The sequence below is a fragment of the Coenobita brevimanus genome, chromosome 55 (genome assembly GCF_032717465.1).
Source record: "Coenobita brevimanus isolate Jiangsu-jjx chromosome 55, ASM3271746v2, whole genome shotgun sequence".
Classification (NCBI taxonomy): Eukaryota; Metazoa; Arthropoda; class Malacostraca; order Decapoda; family Coenobitidae; genus Coenobita; species Coenobita brevimanus.
Window position 1 is genome coordinate 18,873,708 of NC_137008.1, and position 15,516 is coordinate 18,889,223.

The window sequence follows — 15,516 nt, forward strand, 5'->3', positions numbered from 1 at the left end:
TGGCAGGTAGGGGAAGGTCAGGCGAGGGTACGTACCACAAATCAAGCGCGAAATTTGAAAATTGTCGTAATTATGCACATTGCAATTGCACGACGTACTGGTACATCGCCGGGACTGGCAAATGCAAATCGTTCCAACGTACCCATACGTCGTCGGGACGGGGCGGGTTAAACTCACTCACATTTTCTATTTCTTCCTCACCCAACCTCAATGTACAATCACTGACTTCATCACTCTCGATGACCATAACTTCACTCTTCCCTACATTCACCTTTAGTTTCCATTCTTACACACTCTCCCAAACTCATCCACCAAGCCTTGCAGCTCCCCTTCGTCTTCACTTAACAACACAGTATCATCTGCAAACAACAGTACAGGGAGTTTCCAAACACTGCCCTCTTTCATTAGGACCGCTCCAACATCCACTGCCCTACCTTGTATCTCTTTTCCATCCCCATCCAAATACAGATTGAACAACCATGGAGACATGGCACATCCCTGTTTCAATCCAACATTCAAATAGAAAAATTCACTCAGTTCACTATCCACATGCACTGCAGCCTTAGCACCCTCGTACATACTCTTCACGGCATTCAACAACTTCCCATCTACTCCATGTATTCTTAATACTTTCTATAATCCTTGTCTATTCACCCTGTCACATGCCTTCTCCAAATCCATGAAGGCCACATACAACTTCTTTCCCTTCTCTAGAAACTTTTCAACTAAAGATCTAAGAATGAATATCTGATCTACACAACCTCTTCCCTTCCTAAAACCACCCTGTTTTTCTCCAACGAATTCCTCTGTCATTTCCATAATTAGGTCAATAAGTATCCTGCCATATACTTTTCCTGTTACACTAAGAAGACAAGTGCCCCTATGATTACCACACACTTCTTTTTTCCCTTTTCCTATGTACAGAGGATTAATCAAACCTGACTTCCAGTCCTCCAGGACTTTACCTTCCTCCCAGACCAGTCTCCACATCTTCCACATCCATTCTACCGCTATCACTCCCCCATGCTTCAGCTTTTCACGACACGCACGCCACCAATTCACGGAGCTTTCCCCATTTTGACTTTTCTCATTGCTTCTGCAACTTCCATTCAACTGATTTCTTCCTCTCTTCTCACATGCCTCCGTCTCGCAGGCATTCCCCTGCCATATATATATATATATATATATATATATATATTCATTCATTCATTGCCAGACGCCATTTATCCCACACGGGGTGGCCAAGGGTTTAGAGTTAATTGTTTTACAGGGAGGGGCACTAATCCTCCACCAACCCCACTTGACACGTAGGGATGCCAACAGCATCTGGTGTTCCCAGGTGGTCACCCATCCAAGTACTAACCAGACCCAACGTTGCTTAACTTCGCTGATCGGACGGGAAGCGGTGTACTCAACGTGGTATATATATATATATATATATATATATATATATATATATATATATATATATATATATTCACCATCATCTGAACCTCCTTTCCCACCCTAGAGCAGGGTCAGGAGTTGCAACGTCCAGACAGCTTAAGTCTGCCCAGTTCAATGGGTCATGCTTCCACCCACTCATCATTCAAGCCCACGGATTTCTGGCTCCATTAGATAGGCCAAAATACTTTCACCACATTCTGTAGCTTCACATATACCAGTCTGATAGAGTCAATCCGAACGCTGTCACGTAAAAAAGGGGTGCCAAATCCCTGGTTATGCACTTCTCCGTACAAAAGTCATCCAGCCAATTCGGTCTCTTGTCAGTCCCTTAGCCTTACCAACTCCCATACCTCTCTTCCTCATACACTCATCCACCATATCCCTCCACCTTCTTCTTGGCCTACCTTACCTCCTCCCTCCTTCAAATTCGCTGAGATATACCTTTTTCTCCATTCTATTGTCATTCATTCTCTCCACATGACCTAACTGTTTCAGTACACTCTCTCCGATTCTGGTGTCCACACACTTCCTCACTCCTCATCTTTCACGAATCACATATGCCGTATCCTATCCACTCTCTGTACTCCGCATACATTCCTCAGCAGTCCCATCGCTACTGCTCTTACTCCTGAATTTTCATTTTCATGCCACACCATAGTTTCACATCCATATGTTAAAGTTCTCAATACCACTCCATCATGTAAGCCTCGCGCAGCTGCAACACCAAAGCTTTTTTTTTTTTTTTTTTTAAGCTTTCATAGCAACAGCTACTTTCCTTTTTCCTTGTGTCACTCTAGTTTCCACTTCTTTTGCACGTTTTCCTCTCTTTTCTATCACTGTACCCAGATATTTGATCTCTCTTACCAATTTCAGTCTCTCTTTATTCACTGTAATATTACACTGGGAGTAACCTTCCCTCTCATTAACCATCACTTCACTCTTTTCTTCATTTACTCTCAAGGCACGACGCTCACAGACATATACAAAACTCTGCACCAGTCTACCAAGCTGTTGTCCGGTATCTGCAAGTAGCACTGCATCATTAGTATACAACAAATTTGAGATAATCCATCTATCACAATTCATTACCAGCTCCACTCCTCCTTCCATTACTTGTGTTTTTACTTCTTTCATCATCCCATCCATATATATATATATATATATATATATATATATATATATATATATATATATATATATATATATATATATATATATATATATCATCATCATCACCTGTTTGAGTATCTACTGCAGGAATGGCCTATCCCGGCCGAAGTCGGGACGATACAGCCAATGTATCTCTACTAAGTGGCTTAGGTTGTCTAGTAGAGATTGAATATAGGGTGAGAAGTGCTTGTTAGTGTAATTGTCGTGTTGGGGTGGCTTTGGATGTGTGTGTTGTCTGTGAACCAAGTGTAATCGGCCCGCACTAGCCGACTGGGTGCAAGCATACTTTATTATAGTAAGCGACACTGGTTCAACCACAGCACCCCTGGTGTACGCCAATGCAGTACGTGGCCGGGTGAACACTCCCAAAGATTATTACCTTGGCGGGGCACGAACCCTGGCTCACCCGTGTACGAAACGCACACTCTACCACTGTACCACAGAGGCGCTCTCTCTTTCTCTCCCTCTCTCTCTCTATATATATATATACACTCGTATGTACTGAACAACCATGGGAGTGTGTGGTGAAATGCTGAAGCATGGGGGAGAGATAGTAGTAGAATGGATGTGGAAGATGTGCAGATTGGCCTGGGAGGAAGGTAGAGTCCCGGAGGATTGGAAGTCAGGTAAAATTATTCCCTTGTACAAAGGAAAAGGGGAAAAAGAAGTGTGTGGTAATCATAGGGGCATTTGTCTTCTTAGTATAATAGGAAAAGTGTATGGTAGGATACTTATAGACAGAGTTAGGGAAAGAACAGAGAAATTAGTTGGAGAAGAACAGGGAGGCTTTAGGAAGGGAAGAGGTTGTGTAGATCAGATATTCATTCTTAGATCTTTAGTGGAAAAGTTTCTAGAGAAGGGAAAGAAGTTGTATGCGGCTTTCATGGATTTGGAGAAAGCATATGACAGGGTGGATAGACAAGGATTGTGGAAAGTGTTAAGAATATATGGAGTAGATGGGAAGTTGTTGAATGCTGTGAAGAGTATGTACGATGGTGCGAAGGCTGCAGTGCGTGTGGATGGTGAACTAAGTGAATTTTTCTCTTTGAAAGTTGGGTTGAAACAAGGATGTGTCATGTCTCCATGGTTGTTCAATCTGTACATGGATGGGGTAATAAAAGAGGTACAAGGTAGGGTAGTGGATGTTGGAGTGTCCCTGGTGAGAGAGGATAGTGTTTGGAAACTCCCTGTACTGTAGTTTGCAGATGATACTGTGTTGTTGAGTGAAGACGAAGGGGAGCTGCAAGGCTTGGTGGATGAGTTTGAGAGAGTGTGTAAGAAACGGAATCTTAAGGTGAATGTAGAGAAGAGTAAAGTGATGGTCTTTGAGAGAGGTGAAGTTAGTGAATTTACAGCGAGGTTGGATGGTGAGGAATTGGAAAATGTGAGTACGTTTAAGTACTTGGGTAGTGTGATGAGTAAGGATGGAGGTTTGGAGGGTGAAGTGCTTGAAAGGGTACAGCAGGGAAGAAAGGTTGCTGGTTCTTTGAAAGCAGTGATAAGAAACAGGGAAGTGAGCATGGAAGTGAAAAAGTTACTACATGACAGTATTGTGATACCAACTCTAACGTACGGAAGTGAAGCTTGGACATTGTTGGAAGGACACAAGTCAAGAGTGAGAGCAGTGGAAATGAGTTATTTAAGAGGAGCCTGTGGAGTCACGTGGAGAGACAGGCTGACGAATGAGGATATAAAGGAGTGTTGTGGTGTTGATGTGGATGTGATAGGAAGCGTTATGAGGAACACACTGAGATGGTTTGGCCATGTGGAGAGGATGGAGGGTGTGAGACTGACGAAGAGAGTGTATGTGAGTGAAGTGGAGGGGGGAAGAGGGAGGGGGAGGCCGAGGATGAGATGGAGGGATGGGGTGGAGAGGTATATGAGAGAGGGGGGTGTGAGTTGGGAGCAGGGCAGTGAAATGGCGGGGGACAGGGCGACCTACTAGGCGATTTGTTTGTGGCCACCCCAAACGGGATTGAGGCGTCTGACAATATATATATATATATATATATATATATATATATATATATATATATGTACTCGTATGTACTGAGCAGCCATGGGGACATCACACAACCTTGTCACACGCCCACAATGATCGTGAAGCTCACATGCCTCAGTACCACCATAAAAACTTCTGACGGCACCTAGCAGCTTACTGCCTACACCGTACATGTGGAAAACCTTCCACAATCCTTCTTTCTCGTATGCTTTTCCCAGATCCATAAATGCCATAAACACCTTATATATAGTCCTCCTAAAGTGCCTTCTCCACTATCTGTCTTACTGCAAATATTTGATCCACACATCCTCTGACACTCCTAAAACCACCCTGTTCGTCACTCCGTAGGACTTCTAATCTCTCTCTTACTTAATTGTAATTCTTCCATATACCTTCTCTACCACAATCAATAGACTTATGTAACGTTGATTCTTGCACTCACTCCGCTCACTTTTATTTTTGTATTGGGGTACAAGCACTGCCTTTTTCCATTCTGCTGGCACACTTTCTCTCATCCAAGCCTTCTTAAATATCTTAAACAAGTATATATATATATATATATATATATATATATACTGTATATATCTTTGGCTCCCAGGTTTCATATGTGAGAGACTGCTGGAAGGGTGCTAATGTACAGCCCTTCGCTTGTCGGCTCATAGTCGCAAAGCTCATTGGTCCCTACCCCGGGGTTCCCTTCTCTATTGAAATTAGAAAATGCCCAGTTCCGTTCTATATTGAAGACACTGGGTGCCAATGGGATATATATATATCTATATAATATATATATATATATATATATATATATATATATATATATATATATATATATATATATATATACAGTATATATATATATATATATATATATATATATATATATATATATATATATATATATATATATATATATATATATATATATATATATATCTCCCATTGGAGCCCAGTGTCCCGAGTACTGGACAGAACTGAAATTTTTCAAGTCTTTATAAAATAGGGAACCCCCGGGTAGGGACCTATGAGCTTTGCGACTATAAGCCGATAGGCGGAGGGCGGTACGCTTAGTACCCTCCCAGTGCAATGCCTCGCCCAGCACTCCTGGGATCCCATATATATATATATATATATATATATATATATATATATATATATATATATATATATATATATATATGGTAGATGGGGGCGCTCACCATCCACTTACTCGATATAGTGATGCCCTCGGGTGTCTGCCCTTACCTCTCCTCCATCCTACTTTCCTTCCATATTCTGTCTTTCCTTCATTCTTTACTCGTCCTTCTGCCTCCGGTTGACTTTACACATCCTCCTCTGTCTTGCTTTCCTTCCTTCATTCTTCTTCCTTCTGCCTGTGGATGACTCTACAGCGAGTACCGTAACCAAATTTTGGCGCCTGATGGTTTAGTGGGTGATTACGGCGCTCCAATCGGATTGAGCCGGTGAAGGTTTATATCCAAGGGATGGTTGGGATTTATTGCTCTCATGATGCCACTCAGGAATGAGTGAGGCTGGTCACTGTCATCTTAAATGTCAGGACCAACTTGCCTAGCCCCGGGCTCTATTCCTCATGGAACAACGTAGGATTGGATGATGGATATATATATATATATATATATATATATATATATATATATATATATATATATATATGGAGAGAAGACGATGAGAGGTGTGCTGGCAAAAAGTGGGAGAAACTGGCTCAGTGAACAAATTCGTGGGGAAGAATGGGAAGGGCCTTTGTTTAGCAGTGGACATGCAAAGGTTGATGATATATATATATATATATATATATATATATATATATATATATATATATATATATATAGATAGATAGATAGATAGATAGATAGATAGATATATATATATATATATATATATATATATATATATATATATATATATATATATATATATATATATATATATATATTACCCCTCTCCATTGGGAAAGACATAGGACATTCATCTGAGGGACCCTCATTTTGCTTCAAAATACAGTTGAATTGCCCCTTAGGTAGGGGGTTCTAAATGGGCATTTGTGCATCAAGCTTCTTGTTGAGCCAAATGCAAGCACAGTTCTGTCTACTGCTAAGTTGTATATTTCGGAGATTATGAGCAGCTGTACATACTTTAGGCTCCTGAATGAGCATGTGGAAATAAGCAAAACTAGCGTTCAGCCATTGAATCAGATTAATAATATGCTGATGTTATGATATTACTGCGTTTGGTAGTGGAGATGATGATGGCGGTTGTGCTATAATTGGTAATAATGGTTAGTGACAGCAATGACAGTGGTTGTGGTTAATGGGATATTTTTCCTAGTAAGTTCTGGCGTAAGATAATTATGTGTCCTTGCCCCCACACTTTTCAACGCATATATTGACTGGGTACTGGACTGGGCTGTGAATCGAAGTCACTGTGGGGTATCAATTGGCACTGATGATGCAGTTATCCTAGCGGAGTCGCTGGAGATACTACTGAGTGACCTCAAGAAAGAAGAGAGAAACCTGTATTTTACACAGGAAAAATCATCTGAGAAATTACCAATATGCCGGGAATCGAACCCGGGACTCTCATGTGAGGGACGTTGGTTACAAGATTGTGACAACGTGAGTTAACTTTTACCTGGTCGTGGTGTAGTAGTATGCTGTCTGGCTCTCACCTGAGAGTCCTGGGTTCGATTCCCGGCATATTGGTAATTTCTCAGATGACCTCAAGAAAGTTCACAAGAATGCGAAGACATTCGGATTGAAGGTCTTTTGGGCCAAGACCATGGTCCAGGCATTTTGTGGCTTGCTGAATGAAGCAGTTCAGTCTGTCCAAGCATGTGATGAGGATATAGAAGTCTTGGAAAGATTCACTTACCTTGGTAGTGTGGTCCAAAGCAACGGTTGATCAGACAATGAGATCTGTTGTCGGACTGATCTGGCTTACGAGGTTACGGATTCACTCAATTCGGGTTTTGGGAGCTGTCGTTATTTGTGCTGAAGGACGAAAGTTTACACCTACAAGGCGCTGTTGCTCCTTGGCTCATTTTATGGCTGTGAGATATGGACACTAAACAGTGACTTGAAGCAACAAATTGACTCCTTTGGTACTAAGTATCTTAGCAGGATCATGGAATATCAATCATACAACCAGATGCGTAACAAGTTACTACTGCATGAAACTGAATCGAGGCCTATTACCCAAATAATACGTCAATATGGGCACGTGGCCCACTTTCCTGAGGCTGATCTGCTCGCAGGGTGATCTCTAAACGAGTTAACCCAGGGTGGAGGAGGCCAAAGGGAAGGCCACATAACTCATGACTGGAGCAGTCGATCTTTCCCGCCGGGAGATACTTAGAAGAGGCAGAGTCGTAACCTGGAGGATTTCACAGAGGTACTTGCGTGGGTAGAGTCGGAGGGTGAGTTAGGTTATGCACCCAGCGGTGTTTGTCCCTTCTTGATTGATTTTTTTAAAGGGTAAAATACAAAGGACGCAAGCTTGCCGTTAGCTGGTTTCCCGCACCTGCAGTCAGTGCACAGGATGCAGGTTTATCTGCTAGGTATGGCCCAGGTTTCGTACAGTAAAGGTGTAGTGTTAATCGTCTGATTTTCTCTCATCGATAGTCTATCTATCTATCTATTGCCAGACGCCTCAATCCCGTTCGGGGTGGCCACAAACAAATCGCCTCCACGTCGCCCTGTCCCCCGCCATTTCACTCTCCTGCTCCCAACTCACACCCCCCTCTCTAATATACCTCTCCATCCCGTCCCTCCATCTCATCCTCGGCCTCCCCCTCCCTCTACCCGCCTCCACCTCACTCACATACACTCTCTTCGTCAGTCTTTCTCCCTCCATCCTCTCCACATGACCAAACCACCTCAGTGTGTTCCTCCTAAAGCTTCCTATCACATCCACATCCACACCACAACGCTCCTTTATATCCTTATTTGTCAGCCTTTCTCTCCATGTGACTCCACAGGCTCCTCTTAAATAACTCATTTCCGCTGCTCTCACTCTTGACTTGTGTCCATCCAACAACGTCCAAGCTTCAGTTCCATACGTTAGAGTTGGTATCACAATACTGTCATGTAGTAACTTTTTCACTTCAATGTTCACTTCCATGTTTCTTATCACTTCTTTCAAGGAACCAGCAACCTTTCTTCCCTGCTGTACCCTTTCAAGCACTTCACCCTCCATATTTCCATCCTTACTCATCACACTACCCAAGTACTTAAACGTACTCACATTTTCCAGTTCCTCACCATCCAACCTCGCTGTACATTCACTGACTTCACCTCTCTCAAAGACCATCACTTTACTCTTCCCTACATTCACCTTTGGATTCCGTTTCTTACACACTCTCTCAAACTCATCCACCAAGCCTTGCAGCTCCCCTTCGTCTTCACTCAACAACACAGTATCATCTGCAAACAACAGTACAGGGAGTTTCCAAACAGTACCCTCTCTCATCAGGGCCACTCCAACATCCACTACCCCACCTTGCACCTCTTTTATTACCCCATCCACGTACAGATTGAACAATCATGGACACATGACATCCCTGTTTCAACCCAACCTTCAAAGAGAAAAATTCACTCAGTTCACCATCCACACGCACTGCAGTCTTAGCACCATCATACATACTCTTCACAGCATTCAGCAACTTCCCATCCACTCCATATATTCTTAATACTTTCCACAATCATTGTCTATCCACCTTGTCATATGCTTTCTCCAAATCCATGAAAGCCGCATACAACTTCATTCCCTTCTCTAGAAACTTTTCCACTAAAGATCTAAGAATGAATATCTGATCTACACAACCTCTTCCCTCCCTAAAGCCTCCCTGTTCTTCTCCAACTAATTCCTCTGTTATTTCCCTAACTCTGTCAATAAGCATCCTACCATACACTTTTCCTATTATACTAAGAAGACAAATGCCCCTATGATTACCACACACTTCTTTTTCCCCTTTTCCTTTGTACAAGGGAATAATTATATCTGACTTCCAATCCTCTAGAACTCTACCTTCCTCCCAGGCCAATCTGCACATCTTCTACATCCATTCTATTACTATCTCTCCCCCATGCTTCAACATTTCACCACACACTTCATCAATTCTTGGGGCTTTCCCCAATTTAACTTTCTTCATTGCTTCCACAACTTCTATCCTACTGATTTCTTACTTCTATCCAGCCATTCCCCAGCCACTTACAATATATTCGCATCACGTCCATTCTCTATGTTCAACAATTCCTTAAAGTGTTCTCTCCATCTGCTCACTTTTTCTCCCTTCTCCACTAGTAATCTACCATTTTTATCTTTCACTCCCCTGCTAACTTCGCTTCCACCCTGTCTTACTCTCTTCACCTCTTTCCAGAACATTTTCTTACAGTCCCTTCACTTTACACTCAAAGTCCTTCCAAATTCCTCATCCACTATCTTCTTACTCTCTCTTACTAATCTTTTTACCTCTCTCTTTCTTTCTACATATAACTCTCTCTTCCGCCTCTCAACTTCTTCCACGCCCCTATTTCTCATCCATTCATCGATAGTGCTTGTGCTAATATCGGGAGGAGAATAACTGGAATATATAAAACACAGTATAGAGCATTAAGGTGAAAAATACCAATTACTTGGTGAGTAAAATGGGGACCCTAGGAATTTCCTCAGTATTACTACTAAAGATATACAGGCACTGATTTAGGGGGTTGGGTGTAAGAATTGTATCCATGCCTGTATTCCGAATTTTCGGCAGACGAATGATTTCTCACAATAAAAGCATTTTTTTAAAACCAAAATATAAATTTTAAATATTTTACGTAAATGTTATCATATAATTATTTCAAAGAAAAGAGAGACTTGAATAGATTTTGAGGAATTTGGTAATGAGACATCATGAATTCAAACTTGAGGTCATTCTGTATGGAATCGCTTCTTCCCCTCCCCTCCCCCGGTTTTCCAAAGTGTTAGATCCTGCCCTGGATTTAGGTAACATTCCAAGGAGCATTTAACATCGTCTAACAATAACATGATGTAAACGTCCAGAACAATACATCCACCCATGTCGGTGAGATGAAAATGTTTTCTTCATTCCAGTACACTTGTTAACCTGGGTAACCAATGCGGGAAGGTTTGAACACGATTACACTTTATGTGGCTGCACTTGAAATCATGGTCACATCCATGATGCATGTCAGCACCATTTAGTATTGGTAACCCACAAGCGGGTAACCTGCTTTCTTTCTGTTCTTATACCTAGTGCTACATGTACCATGGAACGCAGGGTACGTTTAGCAGCGCTGAATACACTGTTGAAATTTGATTTTGACTAGCTTGGTGTGAAATTTTCTTAAATATCTTCAGTACAGTGATGTATTTCATATATTTCAGATTATGTCAGATCCTGCATGGCTCAGATGAGACCTCTTGTATTGAAGGGGTGATATTTAATCTTCATTAACACCTTCCAAATCATGGCATCACTGCTACCTTCAGGCGAATTTACTTAGTTCATGAGAGATACCTCACAGGGGTTTGGAAAATTTAGAAATATTCACATGATTGGCCTGAGCATTATTTAGACACACCCATATTAATATGGAAATTATGAACATCTGTATCTGGGGTTTGGTCAGGTGGTGGTGTCGCCCGGGCAGGACCACGTAAGCCTGGCAGTGGCTCAGGCCCTCGAGGACAAGTTCGGCGGGTGGGTGAGCCCAGTGCCGGTGGCAGTGTAGTGGCTGGGACATCGCTTCACTTGTGTGCACTCCACTTCTCACCAAACCTGGGAGCAACTGTATAAGAAAATTATGGCTATAAGAATGGTAACTAAACCATGATGATTTCACTCCTCAAGATAACTCAGCCATAAGTACACCTATCCATGTTCAAACTACACTAGATGCACACACTATTACTTCATTGCTCATTTCATTCAACTGTGTCATCAGTAAGGTAGCAGTGTTTTTTATCCATGGGGCTGGATGGAGGAGGGGGGGGGGGGCAATAATACCCACCGATTCTCTGTGTCACGTGGCTAAATAGAGGGGGTGGTGAGAACTCAACACATTAGGGGAAGAACACGTGAAAAGGGGAAGCCTGGATCTGGTCCCATGCCTGCAAAGAGCCCAGTGAAATCAAGCATGTTAGTATGGTTATGTGGAATACTGCAGATATAACTGAAGAATTTAAAGACATGGAAATTGTGAAGGCGTTGAAGAAATCAATGTATGGTGTAATGGTTTTGGGCAAGATCTGGTTGAGGTAAGATTAAAGTAAATTAATGGGGAGGGGTGAGAATAATGAGCATGCACAAAAAATTAGACAAAATTAGTGTGCATCGGAGTAATGGAGAGGGATGAGTGAATATCAATAGGATTCAATTGAAAACAGAGACTGATAAATAGTGTGTGAAAGATCGGGATGTGATCTAAAACATGTGGGTAGAAAGGTAAAATATATACTGTTGTGAAGCAGGAGTGCTAGCTAGGTGTTAGGGCAAAATTCCTGATAATTTTCGCATTTTTAGTTGCTAGTCGGAGTTGCCAGGTGGCCTACCGAGGGGTGCGGAGGTATTTTGTAAAGTTCTTTGTTAACCTTTACTTTCTTCCCATAATGTTTTATTTGGATGTTTGTTAAATCATGTAATATCCAGATTAAATTTCAGTTTGTATGATGAAGTATTTAGAGTGCTAAGCAGTGTAAGAAAGCTTTCTAATATTTTGGATGTCTCCAACTTGGAATTGTTGCTAGGGGTACCTAGAACTTTCGAGTAGCAAGGAAAGTTATAACAGGATGGGGAGATAATAATGGAGTCAGTTCACTTGTGGTCTTGTGAAGTTAGTGTACCCTGGTGAAATTAGTTAAGTTTAGTTGGCAAGCATACAGTTTAATTACTTGGAAAATAAATACTATGAACGTGAGAAGCCTGTGTTATTATGACACATGAGTTGATCTTATGTACATACAAAGGCTGACCCAACGACGAACGATTCACTGGGCGACGTCTTTCCATCCTGAACTACTGCTGTTGGAGCCTGTGGCATTGGGATGAGGATGTAACAATACCACGAAATTATTAAATGTCTGTGATCAGTGACAAATGGAAGAATTGATACAGATCCTATGCATGATGTAATGGGTACGCTTGCTTATCGGCTGAATAGCATGTATAAAAAGAGCATTGTGTGATTCGTGATTATACTCTTTACTCTAACCTTGCCTAAAAGTGCCGTCTCTTCATCTTGATTGCTGAGGCGTAACTAGAGATTAACACTAGATTATGGTGCTAGTTAAGAGGAAGTGATATGGAAAGGATGTAGAGACACAGTATTGTCATATTCTCTCAGTGACCTACAGGAAATTAGCTGCTAAAGGACAAAAAGATCAGCCGAGTTAAAGTATATGAGAGTACTATACTGATTCATATTTTAAACACAAAGAGGTAAAGCCACAGTCCTTATTTGCTTAATAACCCCTCCCCCTCTAGCGAGAGGAAGGTGAGGATACGGTTAAAATTAAGCCAGGGAGACAGATATTGGTGGTACAACAGTGTTTATGTACTGTACGGTATGTGAGAGCGAAACTGATGAGACGCCAATATCTGTTCTCCTGGCCTTTCTCACAGTTTGTCCTCCACTTCCTTCTTAACATGGGGGTAAAGGAATTAGGGATCGTAGCTACATGTACCAAAAAAAAAAAAAAAAAAAAAAAAAAAAGACACGGTATAGAAAGGCTAAAGGCAAAGGTGGGAGAAGCCTAAAGGTTGTGTTTGTTGAAAAGATGTTTGACTGTGCTCCTGATACTGAAGTTGAGAGGACGCTGCAGATAATGCTACTTAAGTACTTATGATTTCCTAATCTTTCACTTCTAGGACCCATTTTCTCTATTTTTTCCGAAGCAAGTGGAACAAGCAAAAATAATGATGAATTTTAAAATATTTCCCTACTAATTAGATGTCTAAGTAAGGCAGATCAAAGACAGTGACAATTTTTATGCAGGTAGTCTCATTAATAATGCAGTTGTCAGTGTCGTCGTCTTTTTTGCTGTTCCTCCATCACTTCTCCCCTCTGACTTCCTCATGGCTGATATTAAAATTTCTTCAGTTCATGTATTTTCTGCCATCACTGGCCTCAGTACTAACAAGGCATATGGGCCTGATGGGGTCCCTCCTGTTGTTCTCAAGAACTGTGCTTCTATGCTTACACCCTGCCTAGTCAAACTCTTTCGCCTTTGTCTGTCAACTTGTACCTTTCCTTCTTGCTGGAAGTTTGCTCTCATTCAGCCAGTCCCAAAGAAGGGTGACCACTCCCAACCCTCCAACTATCGTCCAATTGCTTTAATGTCCTATATTTCAAAAGTTTTCGAGTCAATTCTCAATAGAAAAATTTTAATGCATCTTTCCTATCACAACCTTCTTTCCGATCGTCAGTACGGGTTCCGTCAGGAATGTTCCACTGGCGATCTTCTCACCTACCTTTCAGACTCATGGTCATCCTCCTTTCGGGACTTTGGCGAAAGCTTTGCCATTGCACTTGACATCTCAAAGGCTTTCGATCGAGTCAGGCATAAATTTTTAAATTCCAAACTGCCCTCCTACGGTTTCTATCCTTCTATCTGTGCCTTCATCTCTAGCTTCCTTTCTGGTCGTTCTATAGCCGCTGTTGTAGACGGCCATCGTTCTTCTCCTAGATCTATTAACAGTGGTGTTCCTCAGGGCTCTGTCCTATCACCAACTCTCTTCCTTTTGTTCATCAATGATCTTCTAAGCTGTACAACTAACCCTATCCACTCATACGCTGATGACTCCACCCTTCACCTTTCCATTCGGTTCCCGCAACGCCCATCTCAACAGTTGCTTCAACAAACAAGGGATGAGGCTATGGCACACCTAATGTCTGACTAGGCTCGTATCTTTGACTGGGGTAATAATAATATGGTTGTTTTTAATGCATCTAAGACTCAGTTCTTACATCTATCAACCTGACAAAATCTTCCACAGGTGTACCCACTAATGTTTAATAATATTCAGCTTAATCCTGCATCATCCTTGAACATGCTTGGGGTTTCATTTACTCGGGACTTATCTTGGAAAGATCATATTACATCTCTTGTAAAATCTGCTTCCAAGAGATTGGGTGTGCTAAGCCGACTCCGCTCTTTCTTTACCCCTGCACAATTGTTGACTCTATACAGGGGTTTTATCCACCCCTGTGTGGAGTACAACTCTCATGTGTGGGGAGGCTCCCCACATACAGCTCTTCTCAATAGGGTGGAGTCAAAGGCTTTTCGTCTCATTAACTCTCCTCCTCTTACTGACTCCCTTCAACCTCTGTCTCTTCGCTGCACTGTTGAATCTTTTATCTCTTTTCTATCGCTACTTTAATGGTCACTGCTCCTCTGAATTGTCTGCTTGCATTCCTCCACCTCTGCGACGGGCGCGAGCACCCGTCTGGCAGCAAACTCTCATCCCTTTTCTGTCCAACTCTCTAATGCAAGAGTTAACCGTTACTCCCAGTCTTTCATTTATGCAACAGGTCAGCTCTGGAACTGTCTCCCTCTGTCTGTATTTCCTGCTGCCTATGATCTCCAGTCTTTCAAACGCAGTGTGTCCAGGCATCTCAAAATGTTCGGATCTTGAATTTGGCTCTCTATTGTATTTTGTTTTTCTCTTGGAGGGAACAGTTACTGCGGGCTCATGGCCTTTGGTTCCTTCTTCCTCGCATTAAAAAAAAAAAAATCAACAAAAATGACAACAAGGAAACCATCACCAGCGTCAAGAATTTGGTGGAGGGTTGGGAAGCTCATCAGCCACTCTGTTCATGTAATGCCGCCTACATTTTCCTTCACCCTTATCATTCGATTTCTGTGTCTGCCATCCTCTC

The 15,516-nt window shown here is 41.9% G+C and overlaps 1 protein-coding gene and 1 pseudogene across 1 annotated transcript in view; one reads left to right on the plus strand and one right to left on the minus strand.

Annotated features, from left to right (window-relative positions):
* The window catches only part of LOC145401266 (fatty-acid amide hydrolase 2-like), a 28,674-nt gene extending 17,304 nt beyond the window's left edge, over positions 1-11,370 (plus strand). The window contains exon 5 of the mRNA XM_080273596.1: positions 11,269-11,370. Within this exon, the coding sequence (XP_080129722.1) occupies positions 11,269-11,370 (102 nt within the window). The remainder of the gene's footprint in view (positions 1-11,268) is intronic.
* LOC145401481 (5S ribosomal RNA) lies at positions 1,315-1,433 on the minus strand (annotated as a pseudogene).
* Positions 11,371-15,516: the final 4,146 nt, after the last annotated feature.